This window comes from Primulina eburnea, chromosome 4 (genome assembly GCF_022965805.1).
Source record: "Primulina eburnea isolate SZY01 chromosome 4, ASM2296580v1, whole genome shotgun sequence".
In the NCBI taxonomy this organism is placed as follows: Eukaryota; Viridiplantae; Streptophyta; class Magnoliopsida; order Lamiales; family Gesneriaceae; genus Primulina; species Primulina eburnea.
The window spans coordinates 6653292-6669959 of NC_133104.1; the positions used below are offsets into that span (position 1 = coordinate 6653292).

The 16668-nt window shown below is 36.2% G+C and overlaps 1 protein-coding gene across 1 annotated transcript in view; it reads right to left on the reverse strand.

Annotated features, from left to right (window-relative positions):
* LOC140830806 (uncharacterized) overlaps nt 1–16668 on the reverse strand; it is a 95902-nt gene that overhangs the window by 34994 nt on the left and 44240 nt on the right. Inside the window, 10 exon segments of the mRNA XM_073194296.1 lie at nt 3030–3245; nt 3603–4208; nt 4294–4569; nt 12073–12216; nt 12292–12400; nt 12964–13148; nt 14394–14507; nt 14600–14731; nt 14906–15229; nt 15329–15739. Of these exon segments, the coding sequence (XP_073050397.1) occupies nt 3030–3245; nt 3603–4208; nt 4294–4569; nt 12073–12216; nt 12292–12400; nt 12964–13148; nt 14394–14507; nt 14600–14731; nt 14906–15229; nt 15329–15739 (2517 nt within the window).

Here is a 16668-nt window from a genome sequence, read left to right on the forward strand (position 1 = left end):
ATCTAATTTATAGTGATGTTTGGGGCCCTCGATTACTCCTAATATATATGGACCTCGATGGTTTGTCTCATTTATTGATGATTGCACTCAGATTTCATGGATATTTCTTCTCAAAAATAAGTTCGATGTCAGTACCGTGTTCCAAAATTTTCATTCTATGATCTAGAATCAATTTGGAGAAAAAATTAAAAAATTTAGATCCGATAACTCAAAAGAATATTTCAGTCACACCTTGTCTCCCTATTTTGAAAAGGAGATAATTATCCATGAATCATCTTGAACCTATACCCCACAACAAAACGTAGTGGCGGAGAGGAAATGGTAATTTACTATCTACAGCTCGAGCTCTTCTTTTCCGTAAAAATGTTCCAAAAAATTATTGGGAAGAAGCCGTACTAACAACGAAATACATCATAAACCGCCTCCCTCAAAAACGTTAGGTTTTAGGAAGTACAATACAGGTATGGTCTGAATTTTTCCCTTTACCTTGACAAGAATTCTGACCTCAACCCGAAAAGTTTTGATTGCAGTGCATTTGTTCATAACAATGGAAAATTATTTATAGATCTTAAGTGTATCTTTGTTCGGTATTCATCAACCCAAAAAGGCTACAAGTGTTTCATCCTCCTACCAAAAAATTGTCTGTTCTACGGACGTTACTTTTGATGAAGATGAATCATACTTTACCCAACCATATCTTCACGAGGAAGCAGTACCCGTTCTCGAAGATAAGGATAGAGGTTCCTTCTTACTTGAGTTACCTTCAGCCACTCTGGCAGCCCCAACTCCTTTCCTTCCAGCCTCTGTAGAGCCGAGTCACTCTTCGAATAAGTCTCCTAACAGCAAGCAATTTGACCATGTATACTCAAGAAGAAAAATGCCCGAAGCTGCCCATGAGCAAATTCAAGAATCCAAATATAATTTTGAAAATGAGGTACGTCCAGAAATGTTATATTTTGTTATTATTTGCCTATTGCTGCTCGAAAAGGAACAAGGGAATGCACTAAAAATCTCTTTATCCAATAGCCAATTTTGTAAGTTTTCAAAATCTCTGTCACATAGAGCTTTTCTAGTAAATTTAAACAGCATTCACGTTCATAATACTTTATTTGAGGTATTATCTAATGAGAATTGGATAGTTCTGAAAATTGAAATGCTGACGTTGGAATAGAACAAAACATGGGAAACTATTTATCACCCATCAGGAAAGAAGGTTGTGGGTTGCAAATGGGTGCTTATAATAAAGTACAAATCTGATGGCTCACTGGAGAGGTACGAGGCCAGATTTGTTGCAAAGTATACACAAACCTACGGTCTTCATTATCAAGAGACATTCAGTCCAGTTGCCAAGATGAATACATTCTAAATCCTATTGTCTTTAGCAACCAACTTTAACTAGAATTTAGAGCAGTTTGATGTAAAGAATCCATTCCTTAACGGCGGCCTAGAAGATGAAATATACATGGATGTTCCCCTCTAGGATTCGATAAAGATTTTGTAGGATCTAAAGTTTGCATATTAAAGAAGGCACTACATGGCCTCAATCAATCACCAAGGATCTGGTTTCGGAGGTTCACCTAAGCAATGGTTGTTTATGGATACAGACAAAGCCAAGGAGACCATACTTTGTTCTTTAAACATTCCGACTCAGGGGGAGTCACAATCTTATTGATACATGTGGATGATATAATCGTGACTGGAAATAATGAGAAGGAAAAGTAAGCTTTGAGGAGCCATTTGGCAAAGAGTTTGCGATGAAAGAACTTGGGAGATTGAAGTATTTTCTTGGAACAGAAGCAGCTCATTCCAAGAAAGGGACCTTTATCTTACAACAAAAGTATGTCACGGACCTACTAACTAAAACTGGAATGCTAGCTTGCAAATCAGCCCCTACACCAATTGATGCTACCTACAAACTTGGTGATGGCAATGATGGACCCATGGTCGACAAAGAGAGGTGTCAAAGGCCGGTTGGTATGCTTATCTATCTTTCTAATATAAAACACCGGATATTGCATACATTGTGGGGGTTATAAGTCAATTTATGCATGATCCCAAAGAAGTACACCTACAGGCAGTCTATAGGGTACTAACACTGATTAAGCAGGTTCTCTTGTTGATAAAAGATCAACTTCAGGATATTGAACTTTTCTATGAGGCAATCTAGTGACATGGAGAAGCAAGAAGCAAGTTGTTGTGGCTCGATCGAACCGAGTTTAGCCAATAGCAATATGTGAACTTTTATGGATCAAGATAATTTTGGATGACTTGAAAATTAAAAAAGAACGAGCGATAAGATTATTTTACGACAATAAATATTCCATAAATATTGCTCATGATCCGGTTCTACATGACAAAACAAAGTATGTTGAAGTGGATAGACAGTTCATAAAGGAGAAGCTAGATAATGGATTGATTTGTACTCCATTTTTTCATTCGAATAGCCAACTTGCTGATGTGCTTACGAAAGGACTCCGGAGTATAGTATTGCAAAAGATTGTTTCCATGCTGGAATGGAAGATGTCTACTTGCCAACTTAAGGGGATTGTTAAAACAGATGATATTGCTATTATGTTGGAAGATTGTATAAATAATATCTTGGAAATCTTTAATTGATATAGGTATATATTTGGTTTCCTTAAGTGAGATGATTGCTAGGATTAAGATCTAGGGTTTTCATTTTAAATAGCTTTGTATGTTGTATAAATACCATGTAGCTATTGGAAAATAATACAATGAAATTATTCTATGATCTCTGACATCAATCATGTAAAAATGCAGGCCAGGAGGGAGGGGAAGGAAGAGAGTTTGTGTGTGCTCAATTCAAGCAATTACTCAAATCTAGTTCTCCAAAAATTAGGATACGAAACAAGGTTCCCAAAAGAAGGATGATAATTTGAAGTTGATATGTACTCTATAAAAAAAGAAATTCATATTAAAAAGAGATGATATATCCTAGCCATCATCAAGTGAACAGAACATAGAGTCAGTACCGGTGCAAAAGGTCAACAAAAAGTAAGACATTTAACCTGAGCTTCGAAACTGAAACCTGGCATTCTACTTGATTCATGTTGAGCAGAAGTGGAAGCAAGTGAGCTAACTGGTAACTCTTCAAAGTGATCCAAGTCTCTACTGTTTCGATGAGAATTATTGTCCAGGAAAGAAATTTCAACTCCATCTTCTGGGGACATTGAATAACAGCTATCATTGCTCAAATATGTATATCTCCTCATAAGAGAGCCATTCTTCAGAACATGCAAATAAAGAACCAAAAATCAGATCGAAAAATTGGTTGGATATGCCAAGATCAAAGGTACTTCAACATAGCCAAACATTTGGGAATGGTCCCCAAAGGAATGAGCAAGAAAGTAGTCCATGTGAAGGATAAGCACTCAAAAATCATAATAGGTGAAAAACATCAATCTTACTCCAATAAAAATTTTGTACGTTGCATAAAGGAATACAACTAGAAGAGAACATGAATATCGAGAAGCTGTTTTGCATAAAAATTTCGTTCGACGATAAATTATTACATATGCCTAAAAAACATTAAATTATAATAAAGAACTGACAATTGAAAGAGGGGTGAAATATAATGGTACCTCGAATTTCACATTCATAAACCTCAATCTTTTACCCCTCCCGATGATGATGATAGGATTATGGAGCTCTTTCACTTCCTTCTCATAACTAAGACAGATTGTTTTACCACAACCATCATATACATATTCATCAACACCAACAGCGTCTGCCACAAGTTGCCTAATGGGAGATAATTGCACGATATCTTCACTTTGTTTATATAGAGGAGCAGATAAGACTATGCTGTTGTTTTTAAAAATTGGGTCATTCTTGGGATCCATTAATTCATCCCTGCCAGTTATAGTCCCCAAGGCTGGCACAAAAAACTCGCATACAGCTATAAGAAAATCTGGAACTACAAGTATGCGAGGCTGCTGCACCCGTACTACAAACGACTGGGAAGACAGTCGCCATCTTCCATCCATCAAAAACATGATTGAAATTGGTAAGTCGACCATGCGTTCTGGAGACATCTGCTTTGTGAAGTCAGAGCATGAGCCAAGCAACAGATGCATTTCAGGCTTCGTATTGGGACGAATATCTAAAATTGAGAACTTAGGGATAGTAATGTAGAGGTCAGCTTCCGATAAAGACGTCATCCGGTAAGAAACCCAAAGGCCCTCCAGCTGCCATAAAAAAAGGATAGAGAGTAAGTTGCCATACAAAAAGAAACAGAACAAACACATATGTACAGAAACACATCATACTCACAATAACATGAGCCAAAGGCGATTCCTCATCAGCCCCATTGCACAGTTCTAGCAATGCATAGTCAAGTTCAACAGCTATTATAGTAACTGTGCGCGATAGAAGGACCTGACTGTTCATGTTCACCTTATCCGCTAGTAGCTTGATTGTATCTTTTGTAGCAGACTTGTTGCGACGAAAACTAAGGGGAAGCCTTGGTTGTTCACACAAGTTCGTGTAGAAACAATCAAGGATTATACTATATTCCTTATTTGACATCACAGCATGTAACAAACCCACCTGTTCCAAATAAATGAATATTGATTATTAGGATGAAATACAGAGGGTGTTAAGGCATTACAGTTACATAAACAGTCACCAGAAACATAACAGTTTCTTTAATTGATAAATTGGCTACATTATTTTTACATATATCAATGAGGTATTTATACGAAGTACATACAACTTGATGTAGAAAAGGGAATTTATACAATATATTAGAATCAATCAAAAACACTATTATCCTGATTCTAATACATCAAATTCTATGCAGAAATTAAATGAAATATAATAAAGAACATTTTGCAACGTGTACACACTAACTCTCCCCTCAAGCTCGCGCAAAAATATCAAATGCAGAACTGAACAGTGCAGTACAAAATGGCCAACTGGGAACAAGAGTCAATACCAACTAGCTGCTCTGCACTCTGAAGTAAGGAACCTCTATCCTGCCAGAATCTCAGCTTGACTGGGTAATAGCTTGTAAGCTCCAATGATGATGATGCATTATTACTATTTTACCCTCTATACTTAAATATAAAATTAAAGTCAAATTCTCGATATTCTTTGTTTTTATACTATAGTTCGCTACTGATTAGAAAATGATAAATTATGGTTAAATGAAAAATCGAGAAAATTAGGTTTAATTAAAAATTATAAAATGAATGTTTATTTGAGAAAATATAATTGTACACATTTAAAAAAATAGCGGAGTCTATTTAGAAGAAATAATACTATTAAAAAGAATAACAATATGAAAAATCGAGAAAATTAGGTTTAATTAAAAATTATAAAATGAATGTTTATTTGAGAAAATATAATTGTACACATTTAAAAAAAAATAGCGGAGTCTATTTAGAAGAAATAATAGTATTAAAAAGAATAACAATAATAAATATATTTATCATTTATTTATTATTCCTGTTATTTATTATTATTATTACCAATACAGTTATTCTATTATTATTGATTCGTTTCTCATTGTTCTTATTATTTTATTAATTTACTTGTTATTATTAATATTGCTAGTCTTATTATTCGTCATCAATAGATTTAATATTAATGTCTTTTTTCTTATTATTTGATATGGTTTTCATCATCAATATTACTATTTTTGTTGTTACTACTATTAAATTATTTCTTATTATTATTGTTATTACTATTAATTTATTTTCTATCATTTATTTATTATTTATTATATAATTAAGTAATCATATTAACATATTGAGGGTATTTTGGTCACTGTAAGGTGATACACAAAATAATCCTATTAGATTCTCTCTCATAAAGTGGATATTGATCGAGCTTTGGAAAGAGAAATACCACTATTGATCAAATAGATTTTTTGGGATGAGCAAAAGTGAAGTAACGAGCCCTGAGGATGCCACGAAGACTGCATTCCAAACGCCTAAGGGGCACTTTTCTAACAAAGTTATGTCATTTAGGTTAAGGAGCTACATATCAGCGAGCCATAACCACCATATTCCAAGACATGATGTACAAAGAGATCGAGGTGTTATAATCATACCAAACACCATATTTTTAATAATTTTCCAAATGGAAAGAAGACTATAAGAGAGATGAGTGAAAGTAAAACAGAGGACACAGTGTGTCGGAGAAATACGATGTTCCCAACCCCTGAAAAGGGAAACTTAATTGAAATAATAGTTGAAAACATTAGAATATTGAGTATCAAGAGGTTACTAGTCATATGACTAGTTGCCCCGACTCAATAATACAAGACCTTTCCTTCCTGTCACATATGCCTTCTTCCTTCTTCCAGCAACATGCGTCTCCATAATTTGAGACCAACAAGATTTAGGACCATCCAATTTGATCGAATTAGTTAGAAAGCAAAGTCACCATGGATAGCTTTATGATGTAAGATAATTTCATATCTGATTTTTCCAAACATGTTCGACCTAGAGCCTAGACCACCCAGGCGAGGACTAGGCAACGTTATACGGATTTCACGGTATCAAGAGACATGTAATGATTCTTAAAATAAAATTCAACCCAAGCTTTGTTAAAATCCAATTGACACTTGGTTCTCGTTCCTCCTGCTTCTTCTGCTTAAGGTGGTCAGGATCAAAATAAAGAAAAAAATTACCTTTAAGATCTAGTTTGATTATCTTATGAGTGCAGAAGTAAGTAGACAGAAGATGAGAGTAACGTGTTAGGACAAGCGCAAGCCAACAAATAGTGATTTTAATTGGGCTTTCAATCCCAAAAAATTAAAAATAGAAACCTATAATTTTTTCTTATGTCATGGTTTAATTATGTTTAAAAATTAAAAGCCAAAAAAAATTTCCCCAAAAAACTCTTAACGCTTAGGACCGTCTAGGCGCCCATGCTGCCAAGCCCATTTTTAGCGTGGTCGGGCGGCGCCCAACGCCTCTTAGCCCAAGTTTTAGAACACCGGTAATTGTCAAATTTCAAATCCTATCTAAAAAGAAAATAAAATAATGCTAAATATATTTTTTTGACAAGAAACGACATTATATTGATTAATAAAAAATTTAAAGAAAGCGAACCAGAGATCTGCACAAACGAAGTGAGATTCATAGTCAAAATAGATTAACATAATACTAGACCTCGATTCTTATATAAATCTGATAACGAGAACGATTTGAACTATACAATCCCCGAAAACCAGCATGAAACCTTGAATTAAATCTTGTCTCATCACTCATCAATCGAGTCTTCTTGATCTTCCACACGGACTAGCTCAAACAGTTATCCATCATATTCCAAAAAATTATGTCGCTCCTCCCCATATCCCATCCGAGATCCGCCTCGAATAAATCTCATATTGATCTCGGAGATACCCAAATCAAGCCAAACTCTACCAAAGCTCTAAACCAAAGACAACGTGAAAATGGACAATGGATGATCGAATGGCCATGAGTCTCCACCTCTTGCCGACATGACACACCAATTTGGACGAAGAAAACAAGAAGGAAACTTTTTTTGCAACATCTCAGACAATGGTAATTTCCCAAGTATTGCAATCCTTAATACGAATACTTGCACCATGGATGGGATAGAGCTTTCCAAATTGCTTTATAAAGAGCAAAAAAAGATAATTATAATCTGAAAAAAAGACTCGACGAAAATTTTATTGAAGATTACTCTAAAGAATCCCAAACCCATTCCCTCTTGTCTTTTGCACCTTCGATCAATCTGACCCTATCTAAAGACTCGATCAAAGAACCTAACTCACTTGTCTCCTCATCCTTGACATCCCGCCGAAAATAAAAATTTTAAGAAATAGTAGAAAGGGTGGATGAAGAATTGAAATGTGCAAAGTAAGGAATAGGATAATGATGGACCACCGTAAAAATCTGGAGTAAAGATAGGTAAAGATCCTGAGAAGAAAAATTCGCCCACCACCTATCTTCCCAAAACCTAATATTATCTCTCCATTGACCACCGATCTCACTGACCGAAGAAAAGATAGATAGATTCTGGAGATATCCATGAACTTCTGAAGGTAACACTTCTTGCAATACTCGTGTCTCACCTGTTAATTTGTGTCCCATATTCGCTAACCACAATCTTTTTTTTTTTTTTTTGAGAGGAAACAAAATTTTATTGAAAATTTAATAAAAATTACATAACGGATAAGCAATCCGCAAGCTTAAATAAAGTAGAGCAAAACTTAAAATTATGACATCAATACATAATTCCAATCCCTAACCAAATCCGCTATTCGGAGGTCTTTATAATCTTTGAGCACAGTCGTCCAAGTAGCAACCGAGAATTTTATCTTTTCCCACACTTGAGGAATTTGTTCCGATTTTTCTTCAAAAATTCTTGAGTTTCTTTCCTTCCAAATTGTCCAAAAAACGCAATGAACAATCATGTACCAGAATTTCAAATGTTTTCTCCCAGCACTCCAACCCGGTTCGTAGTAGAACATATCTTTTGCCTTCTGCGGAAATGACCACATGAAACCCAGTTCATTGATCACAAGCAGCCATATACTGTGGGAGAATGAGCAGTGTAGAAGTAGGTGGTCCTGTTCCTCTTCATTATCCCTACAAAGACAGCACCAATTCGGCCGCAGGTAGCAGCCAGGCCATCTACGTTGCATCGAGTCACAAGTTTGCAGTTTTTCCAGCGCCACTATCCACGAAAACACTTGTACCTTTGAAGGTACAGGTACTTCCCAGATATATCGAGTAAAAGAAAAGGGCAAAGGCCTCGCAAGTGTGAAGAAAGAGTTATAGAAAGAGCAAACAGAAAACAAACCCGAAGACTCCCCCACCCACCTCCTATAATCCCCAACACCTCGCTGAATTCTAACTGACTGAAGAATACCCATAAGATCTATAAATTCCCCAATTTCCAACTCACTCAAGTTTCTTCTAAATCTAATATCCCAAGAGGATACCGAATTGGTACCGGCCGACAGCTCCCCTATGAAGAAAACAATCGGTTTATTGGTATGAACAGACACAAGAAATAGAGATGGGAATCTAACACTAAAAGGGATGTCCCCCACCCACACGTCCTCCCAAAAGCGAATGATATTTCCTTCCCTGAAAACTCCCCTAACCAAGTGTTGAAAAGCCGGGAAAGAACGGGAAATGCACTTCCAAGGACTTCTGAACGTTGTATTTTCCGCTAACCCCAAGTCCCAACCATTCTCATGAAGGCCATATAGACTAACAATTACCTTTTTCCATAATGTGCCTCTTTCCACCGACCCTCGCCACCACCATTTCCCAAGAAGCGCTTTGTTTCTCAAACAAATCTTACCCATTCCCAATCCTCCTCTATCCCTTGGTTTACAAACTTGCTTCCACCCCACGACATGGCATTGTTTTCCACCATCCGCTCCATCCCAAAGAAAATTCCTCATGATTTTTTCCATCTTAATAGCTACTGTGTTAGGCACTATGAACAGTGACATGAAATATGAAGGCATAGCACACAAAACCGCTTTAATCAAGGTTAGCCGACCCCCCCTTGAAAGAAAAGATTTTTTCCAACTCGCCAATTTTTTGGACATCTTTGAGAGTACCGGGTCCCAAAATCCCATAGTCCTCGGGTTCCCTCCCAAGGGAATTCCCAAATATTTAATCGGCCAAGTTCCCGATTTACAGCCAATGATTCCTGCAAGTTCAGTAGCTTCCTCAACCGATCTGTTCAAATCCAGCAACTCACTTTTATCCCAATTTATCCTCAATCCCGAGTGAAGGCCGAATTTTTTGAGAATGTCCACCAATACCAGTAATTGCTGCTTCGATTGTGTGAAGAACAAGGTATCGTCAGCGAATTGTATGTGGGAAATTTGAATTTTTTGTCCGCCAACCACAATCTTCTTCCATAATGGCTCCTGTTCACTAGAAAATCTCCACCACCATTTCCCTAGTAAAGTCTTGTTCCTCAAACAAATATTACAAATACCCAACCCCATTGCTCCTTTGGTTTACAAACTTTATCCCAAGCCACCCAGTGACATGGCGATCCTCATCTGCTCCATTCTAGAAAAAATCTTTCATAATCTTCTCTATGGCTTCCATTACGCCTCGGGACACCTTAAGAAGTGATATGAAATATATTGGCAACGGATTCAACGCCGCTGAAATCAAAGTCAATCTTCTACCTCTAGATAAGAAAGCTTTTTTCCAACTTGCCAACTTCTTAGTCCTCTTAAAAAAGATTGGCTCCAAAAAAAAAAAACCTTCAAAATATTCCAGCCCAAAAGAACCCCTGAATATCTTATGGGCCCAGACTCCTTCCCACAACCAATTTCATATGCTAACCTGTCCACATCCTCTCCTTCGGATTGATACCAATAAAGCATTTTTTTTCAAATTGATCTTTAACCCTTACATCTCATAGACATAGTGTAAAATCTTAGTCATAAATCTCATATGATCTCATTCTTCATAAAAAAAAACAATGTTTCATCCCCAAACTGAATATGAGAAATTTTCACCCTCTCTCTATCTGCTTCCCAACCCCTACAAGGTCCTACTCCTTTGCCTTGTCGACCAGTCTGCCCAAACACATCCACCACCAAATTAAAGAGGGAGGATAATAATAGGTCTCCCTCCTAAGTTTCACCCTTGAATTTACCCCTAGACCTGCCATTAATAAAAATCGAAAAAGATACACTTGAAAGGTATCCCTTAAACCATTTCTGTCATTGCTCCCCAAAATCTTTCTTGAACACAAAATCCAAGAAGAGCCCAAGCAACATTATTGTAAACTTTCTCAAAATCGGCCTTAAAGACCCATCTGCTCCTTTTCTTCAGCCTATATTCCTCCACCAACTCATTTGCAATTAGACAATAGTCTAGAATTTGCCTACTCTCAATAAAAGAATTCCGAGAATTTCCTACTGTGATAGGTATTACCTTCTTTAATCTTAGTGACAAACTTTAGCAATGATATTGTAAAGACTAGTGACAAGACTGATGGGCCGAAAATCCTTCATTTGAACCAATTCTTGTTCTTTTTATCAAACAAATGTAGGTCTTGTTATCCACTAACAATTCCCCGATCAAAAAATTCACTAAACAACTTCATTAGATCTCATTTGATCGTATCACATCACTGTTGGTAAACTGCCATTGTGAACCCATACGGGCCCGGTGCTTTTGTTTCATCACTGTCAACGACGCTCTCAAAATCTCTTCCTCTAAAAAAGGTTTCTACAATTCTGTCCTAGAAACATTGTCAATGAAGCTCCATTCCACTCCTTCTATTCCTCACCCTCTCCCGTCAGTTTTACTATATAACTTTTGAAAGAACTCTATTAGATGATAGTTTCGTCTTCAAGCATTAGGTTTATTTTTTTTTTAGAAATATCTTCAAGAACTATGTTGTTACAATAAGAAGGTGATTTAAGAAAAGTTAAGATTTATACCAATCATAAACCCACGTATCATTTTTCTTTTGAAACAAATTTATTAATTCACAACTTCATCATACACATGCCCTGAGCATTTAACTTATCCATAAGATATCAAATTCCAAGAAGTCACCCTTTTGAACATTATATAATATTCGACAACTACGGAGAAGCAAAGCAAAATTCCACCCTTATGGATTATGCAATCTAGAGACCTGAGCAATATATTTCGACCATGACAAAATATTTCAGGTCAGTTATTGCAGCAAAGAAGTGCAGATGTGTTGAACTATAGAGTCACCGGGTATATCCAGGTTCTCAGATTTCAATCATATAAGGTGACATAGTCATGACCTACTGATTACACAAATGCATACGGATTAATGGTTTCTTATTTATTCGTAAAACAAATATATAGAAAACCTACCTGATCTCCATTTGATGCTTCCCCTAAAATTTGGATAACCAAACATGTACAGTGAATGAAAGAGCGGTGAAACAGTATCTTACATTTAACAAATTTTCAGTGTAAAGTTGAATTTGGGGAAGGAGGAATGAAAGATGAGAACAATGAAAGCTTCTCTTTAAGTATACTGCTAACAGAAGATGAGAATAGCAGACAAGCACAGAATGAAAAAAGAGTAAAGAAAATTTACTTTAACTTCTACAGAGAATGTTGGCACTTTGCGAAAGACGTCTCTTAAACTGCGCCTAACACAAACATGAACTTCTCTGCCTTCCCGAATCATTGGTTTGCCAATGCACCCGTTGATTCCAACAGCCATATTGATTCCTAATATCTGTATTTGTGCAACTGTGTCAGATGAAGGATTTTTGTCAGACTAATTTGGAAAACAATGGAAAACATTTGCAACCTCAGCATCAAGAACATCAAGATGGACTGCAGAAGGGTCCCTCTCAGGACATCCATGCCATGTGAAGTCATTTTTTATCCGTAGGTAGCCAAGATCAAGTTGCATGAAACTGTAAACAGATACGAAAAAGATAACATTTCACTCAAGGAAATAGGGACTGCTTGAAGGGAAAAAGTAAAGATTCTTAACTTACAGATACTTCTAACAAGAAAATAATGAATCAAGTGCAATTTTCAGATTAAAAAATTCTTGTAATTGTGAAGATCGATACAATGTTTTTGCAGATATGAGGAGATTGAGGACTTGGAGCTAACTACATGACGGGGATCTATAAAGCTCATCATTTGTGGAAATTTATTTTATCTTCTGAAAATTTAGAGAACTAATGAGGATCTGAAGATATTTAATTAATAATGCCAAAATAACCACAATAAACAGATTTTCTAGTTGAGTGTGATATAAAAATGAAAACAAAAAAATAATTAGAGAGCAAGACCATAAGCACTCAAAATGGTTTCCTGCCATCCTAAAATTCCAGAAGGATACTAAGCAAATAATTATATGAGAGTAGAAATACCATCAGAAGCATCCATCGCACACGCATTCCCAGAATTAAAATGAAACATGAGAGCTACAAATCAATCAAAACCGAAAGCGGTAGGAAAAACTAACTCGTTGCTTTTTGAGTTTCGTGGAACTATTATTATTGGAGTATCAAGTGAAAGGTCCAGCTTTACAGCAGATGCTCCATCAACCTCATATTTCTGTATCAACCATTCTATCCCTCCGACTTTATCAACAAGTTTTATTGCTTCTTCAGTATGCGGGGTGGCGAGCTCCATGAAGTAAGCAGTTATCTGCAGATAAATACATTTACCTGATATTTCAGATATTAATAATCCAAGCAAATGAAATTAAATTCTAAGTGACCAGCGAGATCCACGTGTTATACATCTAACCCTTCACCATGACTAACAAAGAGAATCACCATGCATCAAACAAGTGATAAAAACTACTATTATCTCTGTAGATTCCATTCTTTGAGAAACACCAAATAACATCATCCAATTAGAATCCACATCTTAGCAGAAGCTTCAATAAATGCAGATTGCAACTTTCATCGAAGTGACTGTCCCACTGTGCATAGATAAGACTAATGAGCAATGAATGCTTCTTGTTCTTTTTCCACACGTATACATGATTTGGTCAAGTAATGTAGTCCATACTGCTTTTGCATAGTGCCTTACATGGTAATATGATATTGAACTTCGATTGAAAAAATATGGAAAACAAGGTGTTTAGAAACAAAACATTGCTCCAGTTTATCAATACAAACTGATTAACGATAAAGCCTAAGAAAAAACAGGAGGATTCCTGGAAATCCAACCATGAAAGACAGAACCAGACTGGATTTTCTCATAGGTAGAGGGGGCAAGTTATTTTGTCTTCTTTAGGCAGGCAGTCTTCACATAGACTTTTTATTTCTTTTACTCACCCAAGAATTAAGTAATGTTACAGGCATGATTTAATTCAGCATAAAAATAGTCCACTTTCAGTCAATTGTGAACATAATTTTTCAAGAAGATAACGACAGTTTCACAATTTTATTCACTCTTTCATGTTCTAGCAACTGATAGCTCAAGCAAAGTCAAACATTTGGTTTAGATAGGGTTAATTTAATCACTGATTAGAGGTGCTAACGAATTCAAATATTCACCATGGAGTTCAGTTTGTATGAAGCTGCCAGCAAAACCATGGAATTAAACAGCACTAAATTATCTAGATAAGATGTGATACTGCATGTAACTGTCATGACCAACAGCAAGTTAGTCAGCTAAATTATCTACAGAAAAAGTCCATTCAATGGACTGAATTGCACATAAGAACCTCCGTATCTTCAAAGTAAAGTCAGCCGCTGAGTGGAATAAAATGTAGCAGCGGCAGGTTAGAGTCAAATCTTACATGCTGTCTGGATAAGATGAGAATGAATTCATACAAGACCTCTGGAATGTATCAAGAAAGCTCAAAGGACAAATGATTGCAAATTGACTGACTGATAGAATGTATGCAATTAGTTAATTGCATAAAAAGCAAAACAGTACCTCCTGGACAAATCTATAGAGGAAAACAATGCGAACAGCAGAAAGTCGGCCAGTCAAACTGTAATCATATCCTTCATAGTCATCATCTTCAATGCTATAAGAGTTGAATGTAAACTGGAGAATGGGAAAGAAAGAATGAAAGTGACTCTGACTACAATCTAGTGAAATAAAAGAATTAAAATCTTTCCTGCAAAATGCTCAAGTACCTGTATAAGGGACACAGCTTCTTGGTCGCGTAGATCACAAAGCCAACCCCAGCAATGATCAGACCGAAGTGATAGATCACATAGCCTGAAGTTTCCTAAGGTGCCTTCTATGGAAATTGAACTAGGATGAACCTTAACAAAAGTAAGAATTATATACAATTATTAAGCACCACAACATAGCAAATGCAGGACACTGGAATGAATAGTTGTGATTATTCAATTGATGACCACAAAATGCAATAGCATTTACATAAAGTAATCAGGATCCCCGTATAATTTCCACACATGGAAAAGGTATTCTAGTACCTTGATATCCAAAAGAAAACTTTCTTGCACGAACATTGCAAGCTGAGAATCATCCTCCTCGTTGAGAAATATTGTGACACTGTCGACATTCATATTCAAATAAAATACAACTCGGCCTTTCCCATAACCCAGCAATCCCTTGACCGATGCATGATCAGGTTCTTCTGTCTTGTGTTTGTTTGCAAAAGGCTCGTTGTCTGTATTTTTACTGTTTGTCTCAGCAACCTGACTATTTGCTGAGCTTAGATCAAACCCAAAGTCAATTAAAGCAACAAGAGTGGGTCGGTTGCAATAAAATTCCATTTTTGACATTCTTATGCTCATCTGAAAAATAAATATACAAATGATTAGGGAGAAAATCCTGGAGTAAATTTCTAAATGCATTTTTCCATGCTCTTAAAATGTTCTCCTTCAGAAGATTACCTGTGCATCTATACCATCATAATCAGGGGAACTAGGATCCCTAGTCGAGAATGTAACAGACACAAAATCAGAGTCATCAGAGCCTAGGGCCTCATAAAATACATCACCCGGAACAATTTTTCCCTTTGACGGATCCTTCTCACGGATACCCACTTCAGAAGTGTCTGATGAAGTCAGGAAATCTTGCAAGGCATCCTTGAAGATATCATCCTCTTCAACTGTCACAGCAGGCAGGTCTTTGCCCTGAGATTCTATATTAGTAGGACAGCTAAGCAAATGGTGATCTGTTATAACGGAACGGGCTAAATATTGTGAATGTGAAGATAGGGAACCCTGAAGTTCATCCATGATTTTCAAAGAATGCAACTTCATTTTTACTGTCAGATCACTTGAGCAGCACGATACATGAACCTGTAAATAATCAAAATCATTTCCATTAGATGACAAAACAAAGAAACATGCAGAATGGGGCTCCAATAGAGAAATATCAGAGCATTCATAGCAAGTTCACTAATTTCAGTATTTGAAGGAAAAATTAAACCCAGCAGTTATATTAGCTGTTGACGTATAAATGTAAACTAAAACATTCTCCAATCAAGATTACCAAACAGAGGTAGTAATCACATAGTCCAAAAAATTGTTGATCAACTAGCATTCACCAGACACTTAACTTCTAGTAAAAGCTTGTGCGAGTATGAAACTATCCAAATGCCAAGGGCACGGATGCATAAACAACATTCCTTGATGAGAGTTACTTGTACAAGTGCAAAAGCAAAAGTCAACCGCATGTTTACTGTAAAAAATTCTTGAGGTTTCAACATGATAAAAGTAATTGCTTCACAGTTACTCAACAAAATTAGTATTTAGGAGACTTTCACTTATTAAAATAAACATCAATAGAGAACCTCAGAGTCCTGGAAATTAATAAATTGAAGGACTTTGCATATTTGTAGAATATTATACTTTCAACATTATAGATGCTTTCACCAATAGTATACTTGAACCAAGATTAGCTACTCCATATGTAGACGAAAAAGGATGTTATTTCAAAAAGCGAAAACAAAATGGTTCAAGGAAGGAGATCAAAATACAAAATTCTTCCACTCCTTACTTAATCACAGAAAAAGCAGAGCAATGATTACTAAACTGGAAATTGATGATGGTTCGGTGGTAGAGGATGAGGATCAGATTGTCAAAACAATTGTTGATTATTTCCAGCAACTGTACAGTAAACGAGATGGGAGGAGCTTTGGGATTGAAGGAGTGGATTGGAGACCTATTGATGATGACATGAGGTTTGAGCTTGAGAAACCGTTCATGGAAGAAGAAGTTAAGAAGGC